This window comes from Arabidopsis thaliana, chromosome 3 (assembly GCF_000001735.4).
Source record: "Arabidopsis thaliana chromosome 3, partial sequence".
NCBI classification, from domain to species: Eukaryota; Viridiplantae; Streptophyta; class Magnoliopsida; order Brassicales; family Brassicaceae; genus Arabidopsis; species Arabidopsis thaliana.
The window spans coordinates 16,530,495-16,551,359 of NC_003074.8; the positions used below are offsets into that span (position 1 = coordinate 16,530,495).

Sequence of the window (20,865 nt, forward strand, 5' to 3'; positions counted from 1 at the left end):
TTTTTATCCCGAATGGGTTAGCTTAAGGGAATTTTCTGGATATATATTTTTAAGTCTGAATCTCTATTTTCAGAATTGATAGTCCGGGGAATTTGACCCTAAATGAAATATAGTTTGATAAATAAACAAATAGACAATATCTGAAGAACAAATTAACCGTCCAAAAAAAAATATGCGAACTCCTATCCAAACACCTAGTTTAAAAATAACAATATAATATTTTAAATAACAATGTTGGAATATCATTAATTTCTAAGGAAAAAAACTAAAACCTTAACTTTAAAAAAATTAAAATAGGATAAAATAGGACTATACTTGTACAGTTGTATCAGTAAATAATAATTTCTGTAAACTGCCAGAAGAAAGGTTTATTTTCCTTTTTTTAGTGGACCTATCAATTAATTATTCCAATATAACTTCTTTTTTTCAGGTCCACTAAATATATTTTCTATACTACATATTATATTACATGATAATATTTCATTCTCAAATATACCTATATAAATTTAAGATTTCTTCTATTTACCAATTAGTTTAATTATTAGTTTGTTACACCATTATTGTTTTCCATACATAACATAAATAGAAATAGAGTTTTCTGTAACGTTTCTATATAATCCAAGTGAAACAAACATATTTTCCACTTCCATTTACAAAAGAAAAAGAAAAAAAAAACAGAGAAAAATGGATTCGAAAAATGGAATTAACAACAGCCAAAAGGCAAGAAGGACTCCAAAAGACCGCCATTTGAAAATTGGTGGCCGTGATCGTCGCATTCGGATCCCGCCGAGTGTTGCTCCCCAACTATTTAGATTGACAAAAGAACTCGGCTTTAAAACCGATGGTGAAACTGTCAGTTGGCTCCTCCAGAATGCCGAGCCTGCCATTTTCGCAGCCACGGGACATGGTGTCACCACCACCTCCAATGAAGATATCCAGCCAAATAGGAATTTTCCTAGTTACACCTTTAATGGTGATAATATTAGTAATAACGTTTTCCCTTGTACGGTTGTAAATACTGGTCATCGTCAGATGGTGTTTCCGGTTTCTACAATGACAGATCATGCACCTTCAACTAATTACAGTACTATTAGTGATAATTACAATTCCACCTTTAATGGTAATGCTACCGCCAGTGATACAACATCAGCAGCAACAACAACAGCCACAACCACAGTTTGAGCTTGTGAAGGAGGAGACGGCGTCGCTGAGAAGGCCAATTTGGAGTCTTTAAAATAAATATTGGAGATTTAAGAGTGTTCAGTTCTGGACGTTTTAGTTCGTTTCTGTTTGCTTTTTCTTTCCTCTTCATGTTTTTCAGTTTGAGAGTTGAACTAGGGTTTGTTTTAGTTCGATCGGTATCCATTTGTCTTTTTTTCTTGTATGCTCATGTTTTTTTAAGATGAATAATAATACCTAAAATTAATTATAGATGTAATTTAAAACTGTTTGTCCATGTTTGAAGTTTAGTAGAGAATTTGATTTCAACAATGGATTAAATTAAACTCTTCACAACAAATTTGATTCATTTTTTCTTTTTTGGACACGAACAATTTCGTTGGTATTCTAGAATAAATAATTCTGTCATAATATTTACCGAAACATAACTTTTATGTACAGTTATTTATTTCCGTTTTCTAATTTGTCAAAATTCGTTTGTCTTTCGAACCTAAAGGTTCCAACGGTTATGAAAACATTAATTAAAAACGGATATCAAAAACTATAATATAAATAAATTAAAGAGATAATAAAAGGAACAATTGAGTAAGAATGTGGTTTTATATCTGTTAAAGAAATTTCCAGCTCACACTTAGCTGGACAATAATTATTTAAGATTTGTTTCTGTATTTAGCTTCATACATCTATTTTAATATTTCTTAATACACAGATATATATTTTAATATATATATATATATATTATTTTCAAGATTCTCAAGGAAAAAAAAAGAAAAAAAAAAGGAAGGAAAACTAAATCTAAAGAATAAGAAACTAATTTTTGTGTAAATAAAAATTACTTTAATAAACTTTTAATAGTTTTCCCTTAAATTCTTTTACTTTATAGATTGGTTAATATGTATTTAGAGAAAAATACTATTTAACCTTTATTTAGATTAAAAAAAAAAACTTGAGTAAGAAAATGGTTTAAAATTCTTAAAGAAAATTCCAGCTCACTTTAAGCTAGAAAAAGAGATTATATAGTTTATAGTATAAAAATAAATTTAATCATACCATGTTTAATAAAATTTGAAGAAAAACTTATTTTCTTTTTCCATGAATAACAAGATTTTTCTTAACAATTAAAATTTCTTTTAGCAACATATATTAATACTTTAGTTTTCTGTTTTTTTGTTGGACATGGGTTCCGCCCCATTCCAAAAAGCCCGGCCCAAATATAGTTAGGCCCATAAGAAAGAGACTTGCGTTTGGTCCGTTACACAAGCTCAGCCCATTAAGTATCGTCAATTTGCTGGGAGCAGAAAAGAAAAATCATCCCGAGTTCATGACCGCATATATCTTCCCTATAAAAGCGGAAAAACACTGTCGAGAAAGGATCCCGAATTTCACGCTGACACATATGTAGAGAGTACATGTAATCTCCTTCGTACAAGTTTCCCCATTGAGTTCCTAGGAAGCCTTTTTTTAATCGTTAGTACGTACGAACATCTTTCGAACCAAACGCCTTGTCCGTCATTCTTGCACCTTTATTCAAACGAGTTGGATACATTGTCTTCTCGGATTGTCCTTGTAAACTCGTACCTTCACCTTGTATAATCTTGTATTCGCCAAACCTAATTCGTCTTATAAGAGATTATCCGTCCTTCTCCTTAAACCTTTACATGAATTGTATGATTTGAGTATCAACAGTTTTTGTTTAGGGAACTACGGTTTCAGCTTCAAGCAACTCTGACGGTTCTAATGGTCATCGATGGCCAAAAAAGTGCAAGAAAGTATTTTTCAAAATAGAATTACTCAGTTATACATAGGGAACAAAAAAAAGATAATACAATAATCGAACATAATTAGACATTCTTAATAAAGCATTAAGAGGTTCAGATTTATAGAAGGATTGCCTCATATTCATAGGTTTTATTTTTATAATTTTTTTTTTCTTTAACATCTATATATTCATATTGATATCGTTTTCGCGATTTCTTTTGAGTTATCCACCACCACCACCTCCTCCATTATTTTCGCCTCCAGGTCCATAGTTGTAGAAATCTTGTCTTGGGATATAATGGTGATTCTCCACGCTGCTTCTTGGGTGCTCTATTTTCTCAGTAGAGTCTTCTTCTTTCCCTATGATCATCTCTCGGGACACTTTTTCGCTTTCTTGATTAGTTTCCCGGGGAATTATATTCCTTGCAGCCAAACATGAGCTTATAATGACCATCATCACCATAATAACAACCACAACATGCTTAGAGTTTATCCCCATATTGGTTTTATTATGAGCTGCAAAAGAAAGAAAGAATAGTCTTTACATAAACAGAACCTTGAAGATCTTAGTATATTGACATGAAATGAGTATAACTTACCTTTGCAACTAATCGTAACAAGCGTTGATGGGTTTAGTTAAGTACCCTTAAAGGGAAAAAGATAAGAGTTTAAGACATTGATATTTATACATGCAGGAGAATAGGGTTTTTGTTATGGTGGGTTGACTATTTGAGATCATATTTTAAAATTATACGATTTAGGTACGATGTGACCCCCGGTGCCTAGTGGTGAGACAATCACAAGTGGGAGAGGCCTCTTATTGGAGAATTAAATTTTTTCTTAAGAAGGAAAGAATTGTGATGACAAAATGATGAAGTTGGTTGAAAAAGGGTTGTCTATTATTGGCACTACGAATAGGGAAAACCCACGTTACTTTATGGATTAGCATTGTATTAAGTGGTGCTTTTACAAAAGTGTAAAAGTAACTAGATTTTATCCCGCGGTATACAATTTATCTTTTTAAAGTTAGTATAATATTTTTTTTGCAAATTGTATCTATTTATAATATATTTTTATTTTATAGTTTACAATTGTTATTAAGTAACGTCCTGCCAAACCCGTCCCGCCAAATCCGTCCCGTAAAAAAACCATTTATTTATATTAATGTTGATCTTATTAAAGATATGTTTATAAATCATTGTCTAAATATTTTTGTCGATGCGGGACGTTGAACCCACACATTTTTTGCTAATTGGTTAATATATGTTCATTTTTAAAATTTTGAATCATAAAATATGACGGAAAAATTAAGATTTTTTTAAACTCTATATATTATATAATGATGTTAAAAAATTGTAATATATCAAACTTTTTATAAGTTTAAATATTAATAATGTTTTATAAATTTTAAATATATAAATAATAATATTTAAAAAAATAATATTTTTGTTTATAAGGTAATGACATAATAACTCTAAAAGCAAGGATTTAGAAGATTTAAATCTTTAATTAAATATTTTCATTAATAAATAATTAATGTCAGTGACATGACATTGTAAATAAATTCAAATACAAAATTTATTTATTTAAACAAAAAAACGTTTAGTAAGAATAATATTTATTTAACAAAAAACTTTATTTTAAAATATTGTTAACAAATATGTTTATGCTAATTTTAAGGGATTGATTTGAAGTTTGGTAGGATTAAATTTGATTCATAATATGATTGACAATTTAAATCAAAAATTTAAAGTAAAATTAATTATTTTGGAAAAAAGATTTAATGCTAATGGCATTAGATTGTAAATAAGTCCAAGTGCAGGATTTATTTGCTAAAATGGCTGCAAAAATGTATATATAGATTAAAACTTTTCTAAAACACCTGAGTGATTACTATTCGTGCATAGGATACTTTTCGAATTGATTTTTTGAGATTTGCTCGGACTAATAGGTCGTCAAAGGAGGCATTATTTCCCATATTCCACCTCCCAAAGAACATATTCTAGTACGACATTTGTTACCGATCATCGGAGGATTAAAATCCATTTGTTCTCTGGTTGATATAATCGCTACCCTAATTGGTTCACTAAATATCCAGCAAAACGACATTTTCACCAACACGAGTTGAAGATGTGTTTTTGTATACTAGAAATGTCTATGAAGACCAAGTGTCGTTAGCTAAATTGGTAAAAACCCTGGGCGAAACTTAGAGGTCGCTGGTTCGAGTGACGCTTGGGACAAAATTAATATTACATGTCGTGGTTTCGGGCCTAGGAGGATTACGGGTTTCGGCCCAAAACCTCTTAGTATTCGAAAAAGAAAAAAAAATTGTCTATGAAATGACTTTGAGTTTTGCCCCTAAGAGACACTATAATGCGGATCCAATGGGCGGGACTAACAATGTATTGGTCCTTTCGAGCGGTCGATAAATTTTAACGTCTTGATCATAGAGTAATTTTGGTGAGACTTGTCTACATGTTGCTTCTAGATTGGAAAGAGGAAAATCACTCACATAATTACGATGAAATAGATTAGATATTCGTTTTCAGAAGTTTACTTTGTTTTAGTGCAAAGAGAAAGTAAATGTTAGCACAGTGATCTTTCTTCCACTACAAAAAGTTGGAATCCAATTGATTCATTAATAATTAACCCTTGAAGGAATAAATTATAAAGTATAACAAATTAATAACAGATTCCTGGCTTTTGGTTAGTATCAATGGGTGGCAACTTACATTAATTTATATTAGTAGGACAGTAAATAATCCGACCATGCTGTAAACATTTCACCATTTGTCATCATTTCAGGGTTCTATTTAACTTTGTGAATAACAAAGTGGATTCAATTTATATGGTAGAATGAATCATCAACTTCATAATCCTCTTGCCACTTCGGATAAAATTATATACAATACAAATAAAATACAAAATCATCTGAAATAGAAGCATTTAGATATACATTAAAACACTTTTCACCCTCTATTTCGTCAAGGATGACGTTTTACTGATTTTCTAAATACTTGACAGCGTTTCTAATTTGGTTACAAGAATTATTACTCTTTTTCTGTCAACAAATATAAAGCATATATACAAAAATTGAGAAAGATTTGTTGCCGAGAGGATAGTGAAGTACATCGTAAGTTAAAACAGAAAAAGAGGTTTCTATGGATTAATCAAGATTCAAGATTCAACAAATATGAACTTTCTAAGTTAGTTCACAAATTGCTGCAAAAAAATAAAAAAGTTAGTTCACAAATCAATTATGATAGATACCAAAGAGCTAAAGACATATGATGTTTTAGAGAGTTTTTTTTTTTTCATTAGATGGGATGTTTTACCGCCTTTTATGCAATGTTTATTATCTCTTTTAACGTAAAAAACAAATATAATCTCTTTCTTTGCATGTAAATTTCATTAAATAACAACACGATAATTCTGTTTATATTACATATACATTCGAATCAAATACTAAATTCTTATCTGTGAGAATAAAGAATCTATGTTTCCATATTATTCATTGTCCATTAATTTCGTTTTTTGCTTAGGATAGTATTAGTACAATAATTGTTCTGAATAATGTATATTTTTATTTTTAAAAAAGGATAATATAAAAATTAGATAGATTGTGTCAAATATTTTTTTATCCAAAATTCTTAGGATCGGACCTAACCGGATGAAATTTGATTAAATCAAAACACGAATAGAAGCCGAGCCAAATCAAACCATTCTCACACCCCAAACACCGTGAAGGCGTGAACCAACCTAAAGTTTGATTAACTCCGACCCAAATCCGAAAACACTCTGAGAGCAAGCCCTTCTAACCGTCTCTAGCTTCGCCCCTTTGTGTAACTCGGTTTAAATTCACCAAGCCGATCGTAAACAAACCTTGTTAACCGAAACCAATCATAGAAAGAGTATCTGAAATATGCCATGCATGCATATTAGTTTTATTACCTTTTTTATTTTATTATTTTGGTTAAAATCTTTCGACCGGAGAATTCTAAGGCAAAGAAACTATCCACTTCCCTTATAACTTTATTTAAATTCTATTTTTGAGGATATATATATGAGCTATATGCATATAAAGTCAACTTTTCTTTAAGAAAAGAATGTCGGGTCGTGAAGATGAAGAAGAAGATCTTGGAACTGCCATGCAGAAAATTCCCATCCCTGTCAACGTATTCGATAAAGAACCCATGGATTTGGATACGGTTTTCGGTTTTGCTGATGGAGTAAGAGAGATCATAGAAGATTCCAATTTACTAGTGAGTTTCCTTCAACTCTCCAAAACATGTTTTGGTTTTGAATAAAAATAAAACTCATCAATGTTCTTTTTACCATGTAGCTTGAGGAATCTCGAGAGTTTGATACAAACGATTCCAAACCGTCTCGAAACTTCTCAAATCTGCCAACCGCGACAAGAGGTCGTCTTCATGCACCAAAACGATCTGGAAACAAGCGAGGAAGACAAAAAAGACTGTCTTTCAAGAGTCCATCAGATCTTTTTGATTCTAAATTTGGCATTACCGACAAGAGTTGTTCACATTGCGGGACGAGAAAGACTCCGCTATGGAGAGAAGGACCGAGAGGAGCGGGAACGCTATGTAACGCGTGCGGGATGCGATACAGGACAGGTCGGCTACTTCCCGAGTACCGCCCTGCTTCAAGTCCGGATTTCAAACCTAACGTTCACTCCAACTTTCATCGAAAGGTTATGGAAATCAGAAGGGAGAGGAAGTCATCTCCTCCGAATAGCTTCGGTTTCTCGGAGTCGTATCATTCAACTAGGAAATTAGGGTTTTGAACTACTTTGTTTTTCTTTTATAAGTGTATAGATAAAACATGATATTTTATGTAAATGAGTTTTTTTTTTTTTACCATCTAAATTTATTATATATTGCAAATTATGAGAACTGTTATATAAACGATTTTATCACGGACAATTCCTTTCGACTCTCATTAGATCCACGACAGACGACACCTCCTTCTCCTTTTTCTTCTCCATGCTCTTGATGAACACTTCAATATCTTTTCTGCGTAGAATCCTCGCGAATTGATATAATTGTACATCGTGTGAAATCTCCTTCACACTTGCCTCCATTAATTTATAGTTTTACTTTTAGATGAGTTTAAAGACAAAACACCAAATCATATAGTACAAGTTTGAACGATAATTATTTTACACTTTATAGCAATCGTCTTTTCATTATTGAATAGAATTTGATGCCTTGAATCTAGTTCTGTTCTTCAATCTTAAATTATGAATTCCTTTTTCTATTATTTCCTTTACAAATGTAAAAACCTACAATTTCAGCCACTACAATTCACATGATGAAACAATTTTAAGAAAAACAAGTAATCTTATAACTAAAGAAAACAAGTACATATGAAGAAACAATTTCAATTTCAATTTCAATTTCAATCTTATAATTCTTTTAAACAAACTAAAAAGGATAAAAAGCAAGTAATCTTATAAATCAGATAATCTCAAATTCCGGAAGCATCATGCCCTAAATCTCAAGTCTCATTAAATAAGACACATAAAATCACGTACCAGAGGATTTAGTTGTAGTAGAGCTCGAGACCCATGCCGTCATGGATTTCGTAGTCCTTGAGAGGGATATGATCCTTGTAGATGTTGTACCATTTTTGGATCCGAATCTTTTCGGGTCGGGTTCCAGTTTGGGCCGCCACAAGCTTCTTGAGATCTCCGATGGTGTCTTCCTCGTTGCACTTCACTCTCACCTTCTTCCCAAGCCGATCATTAAGCACCACCTCTATCATCTTTACGATTCTTCTTCTATAACCACCAAGACAAATATTCTTTCTTTCTTCTACTCCAGCTAGGGTTTGGTTTTATGGCCCATGGGCCAAAAGAATTTTGGATAATAATATATTTTTTTGTTTTGATATGAATATAGTAAATTTAGAAAGACATCAGATAATACAAATTGCACAATATATTATTGGGAAAAATGTCATAAAAATCATCGGTTTGCCAAAAGTGGTGAAACAAAGCACTAACTTTGGGTCTCCTGAATTAAATTATCAACTTTAGTTGACTTTCCTATTAAATCATTAACTTTCGTTGACTTTGCCAAATAAGGCATGTCGTTAAGTCAACTGGCGGACCAATTTAACAGAACTAAGTCAACGTTTACATTTTTTATTTAATTCTAAAATTTTTTATTTAATTCTAAAAACGACTTCGTTTTATGTTTTTTATAAAAAATAATAATTCCAACTGCAACATTGGAAAGAATCGAACCAGTGAACTCGCAAACATATAACGTTGTACTCAACCATCAAGCTGAAGTTTTTATTGCTCAATCAACACAGACAAATACATATATCCTCTACAGACAGACGAATTAAATAAAATTTACTCATATTCGAACTACAAAGCTTGGATTCGAACTATACTTAACTCTCAAAGAAAAACATGCTATTTAACCAACTAAACTAAAGAATTTAGCATGAAAAACACAAACAATTTTTCCATTTTGGCAGAGAAACCGTGGATCTAGAACTTGAGAATCGATAGTGATGGTAAATACGTCTCGATCTTCAAGCTTGAGAAGCGTAAATCTCGATCCCAAGCCAACGCAACAATTCCAATTCCAATTCTCAGTACGTAACAATCTGACGGGCTCCGTTCTATTCAATGGTTAAATCTTTAACTATTGGTGTATGTTATATATTTTTCTGTGTATTAAATTATGTAAGTGTACTTCCGCTTGGTGGTTTAGTAATTGATGTAATGTTTACGATATCTCGGGTTTGAATCCTAATGGTGTCTTTTCTTGAATTGATTTTTGTCTTTTTTGTAAAGACAAAACGACGTCGTTTTTAGAACTTAATAAAAATGTAAACGTTGACTAACTCTGTTAAATTGGTCTGTCAGTTGACTTAACGACGTGTCTTATTTGGTAAAGTCAACGAAAGTTCACGATTTAATCGAAAAGTCAACTAAAGTTGAGAATTTAATTCACCAGACACAAAATTGGTGTTTTGTTTCACCACTTTTGGCAAACTGATGATTTTTATGACAATTTTCTCATATATTATTACGGGAAAACTCTCAAGAAAACTCCAATTACTTTTACTTTGGATGTTTAATACAAACTTTTTCGGTTAGAAAAAAATAATACATATTCTAATTATAGAATGTGATTTAATATCTAAACCATTAAATGTTGTTATTTAATTATTTTTTTACTCACTATTATATTTCATAACATACAAAATATCAATTCTACTCTTACCATCTTAATTAATTATTAATATTTAAATGACATGGCATTAATTTGTATTTTTATTTGAATTATTTCTTTTTGGTAATATTTTTATTTTTAAACAATTACTTTGTTTTTAAATTCAAATTAAATATAAAAATAGAAGAAAATCTTTTAAAACAATATTCTTCAATTTTCCTTTTGAAAAACCTTATTTTATCTCTTAGGTGTGTTTTGTTTTAAAGGAAAGTCAAAGAAAAATAATTTTAAATATTTTCTTCTAATTTTTGTATTTTATCTCTTCTAGATATGATATGAAGGATAAAAATTAGAATTTTTGAAAAGGAAAGTTAAGGGAAATTATTTTTTTGAAGATTTTCTTCCAATTTAATCTCTTCTAGATATATCTCAACGATATAAAGATATAGAGTTTTTGAAAAGGAAAGTTGAAAAAATTTAATTATTTTTTGAAGATTTTCTTCCAATTTAATCTCTTCTAGATATATCTCAATGATATAAAGATATAGAGTTTTTGAAAAGGAAAGTTGAAAAAAAATAGTTTTTTAAGGATTCTCTTCTAATTTTTGTATTTTATCTCTTCTGATTATCTCTTAATGATATGAAAGAGATCAAATTAGAGCTTTTGAAAAGGAAAGTTAAGAAAATAATTTTTTTTATTGGATTTTTTACCATAGCTATTGTTTAGATAAATTTTCATAGAATTGTATTCAGACAACAACACAGATTGACGAGAGAAAGAAAAAATACTATATTGATCAACAACCTTCAGCTACAACCATCTTGGACGACAATGCGTGTTTAAATCATATTGTTTCTAGCAAGGTCTAGGTAATACGAATTAGTTGGTGAAACACGACCCGACCCATACCCAACTCAAAAAATGGGTACCCTTTTGAAGAAAACAAATACCCGTCAGATAGGATTCTTTTGCTAATGTAGATGACATTGAGACGAGTAACGGATATAGCTTCAAAAACCATATCCGTTAGACATTAAATTCAGAGTTTTTATTATCCACGAACGTGCAACCCTCACGAAAGTCTTTACAACAAGAGTCCCAATAATCAAACGTAATAAGAAAAAGTGAGTAAAATAAATCCTTGATAGGCATAACAAAAGCATCCATAAGAAACCTAAATGAGCAAATCAGTCACTTGGTAAAATATGCAAAACAACAAAAGATGACTTAGACTTGAAGACTTAGTAGTAGTACTGTACATTCACACGTACCTTCCCTTCCCTGTCTGTCTCTGTTCGGGAATCAGTGATGTCCCACGTCATCAATCATTCAGACAACGACTGTGCCACGTCATTCAACTACAGTCACCTCCTGATCAACCTTCCAGTAGTTAGTGTCGTTGTACTCCTGCATACTATCATCAGGGCTCTCCTTTCCCGGTGAGGCTGTGGTGGTGTTCCTCTTCATCGGTCCTGCTTCTCCCACTATGCCTTCCTTGAGAGCTTGATCCATTGCCCTTTCAGTTCCTTCTGGCTCAACTCCCACAAACTCAACATCTTTTCCAAACAATGAAGGTACAGGCGGTGATCTCGGGCTAATCTCACCTTCTGAGGATGAAGAACCGTTTGGGATTCTCACATCAGGCATCTTCACATCATCTGTACTTCCCGGTGCAATGGCTGAAGATGAATCATTACGTTCAACCCATTCAGGTGACAATTCATCTGTACCCACATCTTCATCAATCTCGATATCAGCGTCTACAGAGACTGCTTCTGAGGTTGAGGCTGTGGCTGCAGTTGAGTCAACAAAAGGGTTCTTGCTTTCTGTAATCAAACAGTCTTCGTCTTCGTCTTCTTCATCTCCGCCATCGGAAGTTTCATTCAAGCTTACATCTTCCATTGCTTCCTCGGAAGAAATCGCTCCTGTTCCTGTGTTTTCGCCTAATTCATCTCCTTGGAACGTGAACCAGTTCGAGTTGGTGAATAAATTGCTGCATCAAGAAAAAAACATTTCATTGGTTTTTGGAGCCCTTTGTTCTTTTCTACCTAATACATGGATTTGATAAACTAGCCCTGAAAGCTTACTTCGCTTGTTCATCACCAAGCCTTAGAGATGATATAACAACTTCAGCAGATTCATCATCAAAATAGACATCCTACAGAATATGTTACAGTCAGGTCTGTTGTAGACGATGTTTTCTATAAACGTAGAACATAATATATAACTATAATGAATACCTCTTCATCTCTGTCATTAGAACCATGCTCCTGGAACGAGAAACATGGAATTTAGATTCAGCCAAAATTTTAAGAAATAAATCAGAGAGATTAACAACTACCTCTCCAGCACCATTGTTCTCTTGCATGTTGTATCTGAACTGGTTCAAGTTATTAGCTAAACCAGCAAGATCATAATCCCTATCATGGACTTCGTCATCATCACTGTCCCTAGTCCTATCATGTAATGCAGTCGGGCGTCTGCATGCGATATAAAGTGAATTATCATTAAGAGACAAAATCGGAACTAGATACTGTGCCAACTATTGTCAAACCTGAAAGTGTTTGGACCAAGTTTCCTATTATATTTCTATGCTTTTACTAAGACAACCTAGCAAATATATTCTGAAAGTGTAAATACTCGACTGATAGTTGCATCAATAGTGTGACAAGAAGCCATAAATGTTTGATCAGAGGTGTACCCGCAAACCCAGCGATACACATTCTCAACTGCATTTCGATCATGCAACGTATTAGCTTCCCACTCACCCCAATCGTTATTTTCCTAACAAAGAAAAACAGAACGTATCAGAATGTTGTATGTACCAAACAAAATGCAGCTATACACGTACACAACATTTGACGTAAAACCATGCCTAAATATTAGAAAGAAAATTAGTTAGACATAGGATATTTCATTATGGACACATCTTGATGGGTTCTGTAAAGAGAATACAAAGTAATTTACACTGTTTTTACTCCAACGAGTACATAACAGAGTGATACAATAGAGTAGATATTGACAAACACCAATAATCACAACTCAAATCAATTTATGTAGAAAGATGGTATACTGCAGATAACAGTAAATCTGCAATCATTGTTACAATAAAAGGTTACTGTTACTGAAAAACGAACCTCAAGTAAAGTCTTTATCTGGTTACTGTTAGTTGACAGCTGAACAAGCTTGTTTGAGATTCTTGAGATATGACCAACATTCCCCACCCGTGGAGCCTGCTTTCCAGCAGCAGCTAATGTTGGCTGCATGAAAGCAGAATCAATTATATCTATAACTCAGTACACCTTATCCTTAAGAAAAGTCGAGAAGTGGATATAACAGGCCATTTCTGAATCTGATTTTAAAAACAAAAAGAAGGTATAACGATAACTATAATTGCTTTGCAAACCACAGAATCCAAATCTTGCCTCACAGAACTGATGACAGAAGTAGTTCAACATCATGTCTCACAGAACATGGTAAATTGTGTATTATCTCTCTAGACAAACTTTACTCATAAGCATGCGCAAAACAATTCATACCTGCTTATCACCAGAAAGAATTGGCTGTTTCTCTGTTTTAATAATTTTTCCAATCAAATCACACTCTCGGAGAAGATGGTCAACTATCTCATCGTTCTTGCTTTCTAAACACGATAAAATTATACTCTCCACCTGATGATGCAGAGCATTATTATACGGGTACCTGCATAGTTGGAATGAACAATTGAAAGATGAATTTAGCCAAGCGCGGAATAACAAAGAATTTAAAATTTTGTAATCGATCCAGGGAGTGGAGTGTATTTACTCAAAGAACAGATCAAGGACTCTTCTAATAGCTCCTGAGCTAGCTAGTTCTTTTCCTGTTGCTTCACTTCGAGTTTTCAGCAAGACAGCAATGAACTCCACAATCTAAGCAAGCCATCAGCAACAAAAACGAAATCAGAATAATATTACACAACAGAAAACACACACAAGAGTATATGTGTAGATCCAAGATCCACCTTATAACTAAACCATCTTCCAGTTGACAATAACTAAAATTTCAAAATGAAACCTGACCTTCAGACGATGACTGCCAAGAGGAGGCCTCAACTGCCCATAGGTTGTAGGTAAAATCTTTTCATCAGAGGTCACATTTAAAAGTGCGACAAAGTCACCTGCACCACAGATGAAAGCCAGGTACGAAATTCAAGTCAGTGGTCCAATCACATAAAGAAGTGGAGTCAAATTTTAAATTATATATGTTCAACAAGAATGAAAGCTGAAATATATCCAGCTAGAAAGATCAAATAATATACGCAGAAACTACTATTAAGAAAATGGAATGATGCACGAAATTGCAGCAATACAATAATAAAGTAGAAGATAATCATTGATTTGCAAACATTTATTGACAGTACAGAATCAGACATTAATCAATGTTAGGATGAACCAAAAAGATAGAATCGAATCCTAGCAATCAGTAAAAGAGCTAATACAAGTGTTCTGATGAAAAATATTCAGCAGCAAAAACAAGAATGATATGATCATATGCACTCATGTACAGAACACAATGTGTCATTTTGTTACACTGACCAAGTCTAGGCAGCATGGTGGCAATAGTCTCCGGATTCACAGAAATTGGAGACTCGAAGATTTGTTGTCCCCTGAATGAATACATAAAGGGGGAAGAAACTACAGATCTTCTTGGGCTCAACAATGAAATGCACACCGAAAGTGTGTGGACAAGGCTAGATTTGGACTGAGGATCTTCGAAAGCATGACCAAATATCCTTGCAACAAAACTGCAAACAAAAAGGTCACTGAATCATCATACAATTTAAACATGTTTTAGCATATTTAAGACAATAAGACATCCTACAAACCTTGAACTAGAAAGTTTGGTAGCCAACGGTGACGGTGCATTTTGAGCGATAGTGCACAGTGTTTCAGCAGCATTTGCATGAACTTCAAGAGAGTTCTGATCCAAGCCAAAAATAAAAACAAAACTTTCAGAATATTCATATCTGAACTATTCAAAATTAGAAAATGTAAGTCTTATTGTTTGACCGAAATAATAACCACACATGCAGAGAAGCCTCTCAACACTACATTTACGAATTTGGTAGTAGGGAATCAAAAACCGCATCACGAATAAAACAGAGATGGCAAATGCAGGAGAGTCTCTCCAACTATTCTCTACTAGTCTCTTGTCTTATAAAGGTAAAACAATGTGCTTTTTCGACATGAAGAACCAACAGATCCCAGTTAATAGTAAAACAATAATAACGAGAAGAACAGAAGTGGCTCAAAAAAGCTCATTCTTCCTATATTTCAATCATTTGATGAATAGACGCTTTAACAAATTACTTACTGATGGGCTAAGCTTATCCACAATCATTTCAAGCAGATTGCTATCAGCTAACCATTGCATCACATCTAGGTGGTTAGGATACACATGATCATCCGCACCAACCAACCGGATAAGAACCTATATAAATCACATGCATAAGCTTACAAGTGATTACCAGAATCAAATATAAGGATAAGAGGAGAGAGAAGGTTTACCTCCATAATGGACGTGATCCCTATCAAATCAACCAGTTGCTGGAAAACATTCTGATGGGCCTGTATATGGTATTGTAAAACATTATTTGCTTCTTTTCTATTGACTGCACACCACATAATTCACTGAGTAACAAGTATAAAAAAAAAAAGGTGCACCTCAATAATATGTCAAACTATTCAAGGATTTTCTACCTAAACCACAACGTCATTTATATCGACATAGTATAATTATCATTAACAGTAGGTCGAAGAAAAATTTATTGAGCACAAAAAATTACAAGGACTGGGAACATCCCACTTAATATGCTTTCTGCCACACAAATTTTATTTTCAATCAGAGCTTCGCATGATCGTTGTGCTATTTGCAAGATTTTCAAATGAACATCCAAATAGAGAACTCACTTTTACATAGTTCATCAGCGGGACCGTCTTCCTCAACATGAGGCATATGACAACCTATTCCCAGAAGAGACAAGATACATTGGTGGTAAGTAACAAACATGTGGAGACATAATATCTAAAAAGTAAGAACTAAAATTCTAAAATGAACTATTGAAAGTGACCAATGAAAACATTACCTTGCTGAAATACCCAGCTAGCATTACACTGTGGGAACGGTTGGGTTCCAAAAAGGAGAAAAGTAGGTTCATTAGCTGCAACAAGAAGTATGAACCATTAAGTGAGACCAGAGTAAAAGACACATCTAACTCAAAATAACAAGGTTCTGCATTCATCATAATAAAGGAAGAAGAAAACTAGGACAATACCTCCTCCTCGTCCACTAAAGTCTTGAGAATTACATCAATTTCACAGGTCAAGACTTCAGAGGAGATGAAAGGAAACCTAATAGAAAAATATGCTTTAAAGTTCATGAAAGTTCCCAGAAATATTCCAAAAAATCAGGTCAACTGTACGTCTGGATAAAGCTAATCAGCAAAAGAAAGGAGGCACATACTTGAAAGCGCGCTTGCTGTCTGCATCTTCAGGAGATTCTTCAACAATAAAACGTAATAACTGTTCCACTTGGGCTCTTTCTCTCAGACTGCAAATGAGCATATAAAATAAAAGCATAAAAGGCCAACATTGCAATCCTTGCTACTACTATGAGAAACTAAAACTTGCATAGCATAACAGGGTCATCCTGCAAAGAAAACATGAATCTAACTACTTTTCGTGCAATATCTGCTGGATTGCATATCCTCTTCAATCTTTTTAAGGAATGGTTAATATAGAGAGAAGACACATGTCATAGTACAAACTAAAAAGCATACCAAATCTACACATAAACTACAACAAGGTTAAAAAAAGAGGACGCCTAAAATGAATTACAAATTTATGAGCCGGCTGTTCAAAGCTCTGCATTCTTGGATTATGTCTTCCTCATCCAAAAGTTCTTCCAAAGTGAAATCTTCCTTGTCTAATATGGATTCAACCTGTCAATCGCAAGTAAAAGATAAGGAACTACATCATTCCTATTTAGTTTCTCTCTTCTCTAAACTACACATTACCAGCTTCCAAGAACAATTTCCATCAAAACATCAATTACAAATGAAGTTTATAAGAGATGATTACAAATTCTAGCTCCCGCCACTATATTGAACAATGAAACCACACGAACCAAACATCACCATGACTATGAAACTATTGGAAGACAAAAATCAATGATACACAATAACAGTGGCGTGAAGAAAACAACAAATTCGAAGCAGTAAATAACATCCGAAATCAAATTCAGTATCAGTATCGAAACAATTAACCTCCACACAATTAATTTACAGGCGAAATCAATCAGTTCAATAACAAACGAAATCTAAAACATTTCAGAAATCTTCACTTTGCGTAAGAACAAAGCAGATTCAGAAAGAAACAATCGATTCAGAATAAAACGATACTAAGTACGAATTCATGAGTAGAGAAGACTTTGTATACTCACCGGTGAAGCAGCAGAGAGAGCAGTCAACTTCCAAAACATGGTGAGGATGATGATGAAGAAGAAGAAGAAGAAGAAGAAGACGAGCTAATTAGATCTCTTATCAGAGCGAAACTCAATCACTAAATCTTAGAGCACTCGTCAAAAAAACTCGCCTGGAAAAAAAAAAAAAAACCCTAATTTGATGCTGGTGGTGAAGAAGAAGAGGCACGAAATGAGAAATCACATAATGTTAGAAAGCATCCAAAAAAAAAAAAAAAAAAAAAAACTAATCTCAGCAAATAAATATATTTAAAATAAAACTATATGAAAGAAATATTATTTGTTTTAGAGTATGATGCTTGTGACTACTAGTTGCACGATTGGTTCGTATTTGAGAGAGATACGAGTGATTAGAAGCTTGGTTTAGTTTGGATTAGTGTAAACCGATTTTGAGGTTCTAATGATGTAGTATATTTTCTTGGTTTAAAGTACTCGCTCCTATTTCTTTTTTATCAAAAAGTTCTATATTGCTAACAAGTGTAACATCTTTTATAATCCCTTCAAATTGAAGCAGCCAAACGTGGTTGGGCTTACATATGATCTTTAATAATTATATATAGACTACAACATAAGATAAATAATTTTAACATTACAATTACAAATGTGTCGAAACGAAAAATAAAATCTTCTTTTAGCTTTGATCGATCAATTAGGTAAGTTTGTCCCTCACTCCCTCTTATCATACTTACGAGCCCAAATGTTCTTTCCGTAAATCATAAGCTCTTTTTTCTGCTCGTCATCGAGTACGCGGTCCACGGTAGTAACCGAGTCCAAGACAAGCCTCGCAAATAGTGATTGTTGCTCGCAGCTCCTATTTGCGTTTGCATTGAAAGATCTTTTGTTGTCATGTTGCATGTAAACTCCCTCAACACAATTTTCTCCATACTCCTTGGTAAAGAGCTCAATTATCTCAGCATGAGTCACTGGATAACCACGAGAAAATGTTAAAAACAAGGTCCGATCGTTCTCAGTGGCGATGCAATTAGCGTTCCAGCCCCATAGACCATTTGGGATGAAAAATAAGTTGTTGTTCTTGTTGGAGAAATTATCCCTATCAACTTCATTAGGCATCACATTGATGCTTCCAAAAATCGGATGAGGGAACCCGGGGATTTGAAGAGGTTGGCGAAGTCTTGCGTCAAAGGAAGACATTGAAGAAGGTGGAAGAACTCGTAGAAGGATGTCGGTGAAGATTCTGGTACAAACAGTGGTTAAGAAGTTTTTGATTCCTGTGATAGCACTATATCGATTTTTGTAGATCATTTGGAGTGATATATTCTTTTTCAGATATTTTGTGGTGAGAGGGATTCGGCCAATTGGGGGATTGTTTAAAGAAAGGCACTGAAAGCATGAGACAGCTTCGTAAGCAAGACCGGCAATGAGTGGATCTGTGAGAGTGAGGATGATTGAGAAAATGTTTTCAAAGCCAAAGTCCTCGAGCCAAAGCCATGTGGCCATGACAAGAAGTGACTCAGCTGGAGGCCTTGAGAATTTGAGGACCAATTTAGAGAATATCTCTCTGTCTTGAGCATGGAAAACATGTAGTTCTTGTGCGTTGAGAAGAGACATAATCGAATTTGACTGTAGAAAGTTTGGTGAATGTGAAAGAAATCTAGAAGTTGTTGGAATGCATTTTATTATCTAATCGCCTCGTTTTATACACCTAAAAGCCCGTGTTTTTAGGGGTTTTTGCAAAAAGAACATAAAAAAAGACCCTCCAACTTGTCATTTTTCGCATCTTAACCCTTATCTCCAAAATGTGCAGGTCAATCCCTTTAAGTTAAAAGTAATACGCAATATAACTCGTTCGTTAATAAATACAAGAATTTGATTGTTTTTATCTAAGCACAAACTAGATATTTTATGATTACTTATAAGTAACAGTTAGTTATGAACATCTTTTTAAGTTAGTTTTGTTCACTTACATGTAATGTGGACTATTACATATTCAACTCAGAACTAAAACAAAATTCTTTTCATGTGATGTGAACTATTATATATACAACTCATAACTAAACAAATTTGAGGACAAAAAATATTATTTTCTACTTTAGTTATTAGCATTGAGTTTTAAGGACTAAACCATAAATAAAATAAAATTTAATATATATATATATATATATCATTCTTACTAAAATCTTATATACCATACACCAAAAAAAATTCTTAATTAAGGTGGTCAATAAGATTTTGTCATGCCTATATACATTGTATGCAATGATAAGATTTTGTCATGCCTCTAAAGAAAATTGTCCTTTCTCATTCCATTTTCTTTCTTTATAATTGATTATGAAAAATAGGAAAATGGTAAATATATATTTGACTAATTTTGAAAAAAAAGAAATAACCAAATTTAGATAAGTAATTAATCTGGTAATATAAGATATTTTCTTTATATCTTCTATATTACCCTTTTGGTATATTTCTTACTATGTGTATTATTCTTTTTTTTTTTTTATCAAACTATGTGTATTCTTGAAATTGATGAAAATCTTGTCTTAAATTTCTCAAAAATACAATATTTACCAATTTTTGTTTTCTATCCCCGTTTAGTATAGTTTGATGTTCATGGTGCGCTAAGTTGCAATAAAATATGAAAATCATGCTATCTTGAATCTTGTCATTGATACATCGTTGGCTCTATATGCTTAGAGTATATACATCGTTAAGCTCTAATGTAAAAGGCAAAGATAAGCTATGAAAAATATATAGCTTGTTAGTATTGTGGTATATAGAAGTTTATTTCAAATAAAATAGCGGATATATATGTATTATGACAATTATATGAGAATGTATGAAGCTGATCAAGAAGATGTAGTAGTTAAACTAAACGAAACTAATGTTGATGAAACAGAAAAACCGAAAATGTCTACTAATGTTGGTGATCAAAGTCTTTGAAGAATTGATATACTCGTATTTTTTAATCGGTTATTTTTTGTTTTATAAGATCGATGTGTTTACATATTTTTAGGTCGTCGTATAATGAGTTACGTTCATTTTTTATTTTTTTTGAATACCAGAAGGTTCTGGGCCGAATCCCATAATCCCCCAAACCCGAAACCACAGTATGTAATATTAGTTTCGTCCTAAGCGTCACTCGAACCGACGACCTCTAGACGAACGCCTAGAATCTTTACTAATTGAGCTAACGATACTTAGTGTTACGTTACGTTCATTTTTACTGGTTCCAAATATGGA

General features: G+C 33.0%; 6 protein-coding genes and 1 non-coding gene across 9 annotated transcripts; 2 read left to right on the forward strand and 5 right to left on the reverse strand.

Moving 5' to 3' along the window:
* Positions 1 to 684: 684 nt before the first annotated feature.
* On the forward strand, positions 685 to 1,182 carry TCP16 (TCP domain protein 16; the record flags this gene model as incomplete). Its single annotated transcript, NM_114384.1, has 1 exon — positions 685 to 1,182. The coding sequence occupies one exon, from the start codon at positions 685 to 687 to the stop codon at positions 1,180 to 1,182; it is 498 nt and encodes a 165-aa protein (NP_190101.1).
* Positions 1,183 to 2,933: 1,751 nt separating this feature from the next.
* On the reverse strand, positions 2,934 to 3,771 carry AT3G45160 (Putative membrane lipoprotein). Its single transcript, NM_114385.4, has 2 exons — positions 3,537 to 3,771; positions 2,934 to 3,453 (listed from the first exon to the last, which is right to left on the reverse strand). Exon 2 carries the CDS (start codon positions 3,434 to 3,436, stop codon positions 3,161 to 3,163), a length of 276 nt encoding a protein of 91 aa, NP_190102.1. The 5' UTR covers positions 3,437 to 3,453; positions 3,537 to 3,771; the 3' UTR covers positions 2,934 to 3,160.
* Positions 3,772 to 7,043: 3,272 nt separating this feature from the next.
* Positions 7,044 to 7,811, forward strand: GATA14 (GATA transcription factor 14; the record flags this gene model as incomplete). The annotated part of the gene is made up of 2 exons (NM_114386.2): positions 7,044 to 7,199; positions 7,280 to 7,811. 2 exons carry the CDS (start codon positions 7,044 to 7,046, stop codon positions 7,736 to 7,738), a joined length of 615 nt encoding a protein of 204 aa, NP_190103.1. The 3' UTR covers positions 7,739 to 7,811.
* Positions 7,743 to 8,750, reverse strand: AT3G45180 (Ubiquitin-like superfamily protein; the record flags this gene model as incomplete). 2 transcript variants are annotated; one of them, NM_001339199.1, is made up of 2 exons in its annotated part: positions 7,743 to 8,029; positions 8,489 to 8,718. In NM_001339199.1, one exon carries the CDS (start codon positions 8,716 to 8,718, stop codon positions 8,497 to 8,499), a length of 222 nt encoding a protein of 73 aa, NP_001319687.1. In that variant the 3' UTR covers positions 7,743 to 8,029; positions 8,489 to 8,496. The 2 variants fall into 2 exon arrangements, with proteins under 2 accessions (NP_001319687.1, NP_190104.1); NM_114387.2 differs by lacking the exon at positions 7,743 to 8,029 and having other exon boundaries at positions 8,366 to 8,750.
* MIR8165 lies at positions 7,995 to 8,131 on the reverse strand. Its single transcript, NR_141296.1, has one exon. It is a non-coding gene; the product is annotated as a microRNA ath-MIR8165 precursor (primary transcript).
* Positions 8,751 to 11,120: 2,370 nt separating the features above from the next.
* On the reverse strand, positions 11,121 to 17,873 carry AT3G45190 (SIT4 phosphatase-associated family protein). 2 transcript variants are annotated; one of them, NM_114388.6, is made up of 19 exons: positions 17,629 to 17,873; positions 17,025 to 17,128; positions 16,651 to 16,737; positions 16,463 to 16,538; positions 16,274 to 16,348; positions 16,098 to 16,151; positions 15,696 to 15,755; positions 15,502 to 15,618; positions 15,014 to 15,108; positions 14,724 to 14,932; positions 14,208 to 14,305; positions 13,954 to 14,057; positions 13,689 to 13,851; positions 13,287 to 13,409; positions 12,851 to 12,933; positions 12,491 to 12,629; positions 12,390 to 12,419; positions 12,237 to 12,307; positions 11,121 to 12,142 (listed from the first exon to the last, which is right to left on the reverse strand). In NM_114388.6, exons 1-19 carry the CDS (start codon positions 17,665 to 17,667, stop codon positions 11,500 to 11,502), a joined length of 2,370 nt encoding a protein of 789 aa, NP_190105.3. In that variant the 5' UTR covers positions 17,668 to 17,873; the 3' UTR covers positions 11,121 to 11,499. The 2 variants fall into 2 exon arrangements, with proteins under 2 accessions (NP_190105.3, NP_001325675.1); NM_001339200.1 differs by having other exon boundaries at positions 11,175 to 12,142; positions 16,651 to 17,128; positions 17,629 to 17,870.
* A 460-nt stretch (positions 17,874 to 18,333) lies between these two features.
* Positions 18,334 to 19,236, reverse strand: AT3G45200 (uncharacterized protein; the record flags this gene model as incomplete). The annotated part of the gene is made up of 1 exon (NM_114389.1): positions 18,334 to 19,236. One exon carries the CDS (start codon positions 19,234 to 19,236, stop codon positions 18,334 to 18,336), a length of 903 nt encoding a protein of 300 aa, NP_190106.1.
* Positions 19,237 to 20,865: the final 1,629 nt, after the last annotated feature.

Bases quoted from the DNA above. Each gene is read 5' to 3' on its own strand.
- AT3G45190 (NM_114388.6), bottom strand. From the start codon at position 17,667: ATGTTTTGGAAGTTGACTGCTCTCTCTGCTGCTTCACCG. The intron at 17,129-17,628 runs GTGAGTATACAA...TGCGATTGACAG, and splicing joins CTCTCTCTGCTGCTTCACCG to GTTGAATCCATATTAGACAA. The intron at 16,738-17,024 runs GTAATTCATTTT...GCTCATTTGCAG, and splicing joins AACAGCCGGCTCATAAATTT to TCTGAGAGAAAGAGCCCAAG.
- AT3G45160 (NM_114385.4), bottom strand. From the start codon at position 3,436: ATGGGGATAAACTCTAAGCATGTTGTGGTTGTTATTATGGTGATGATG.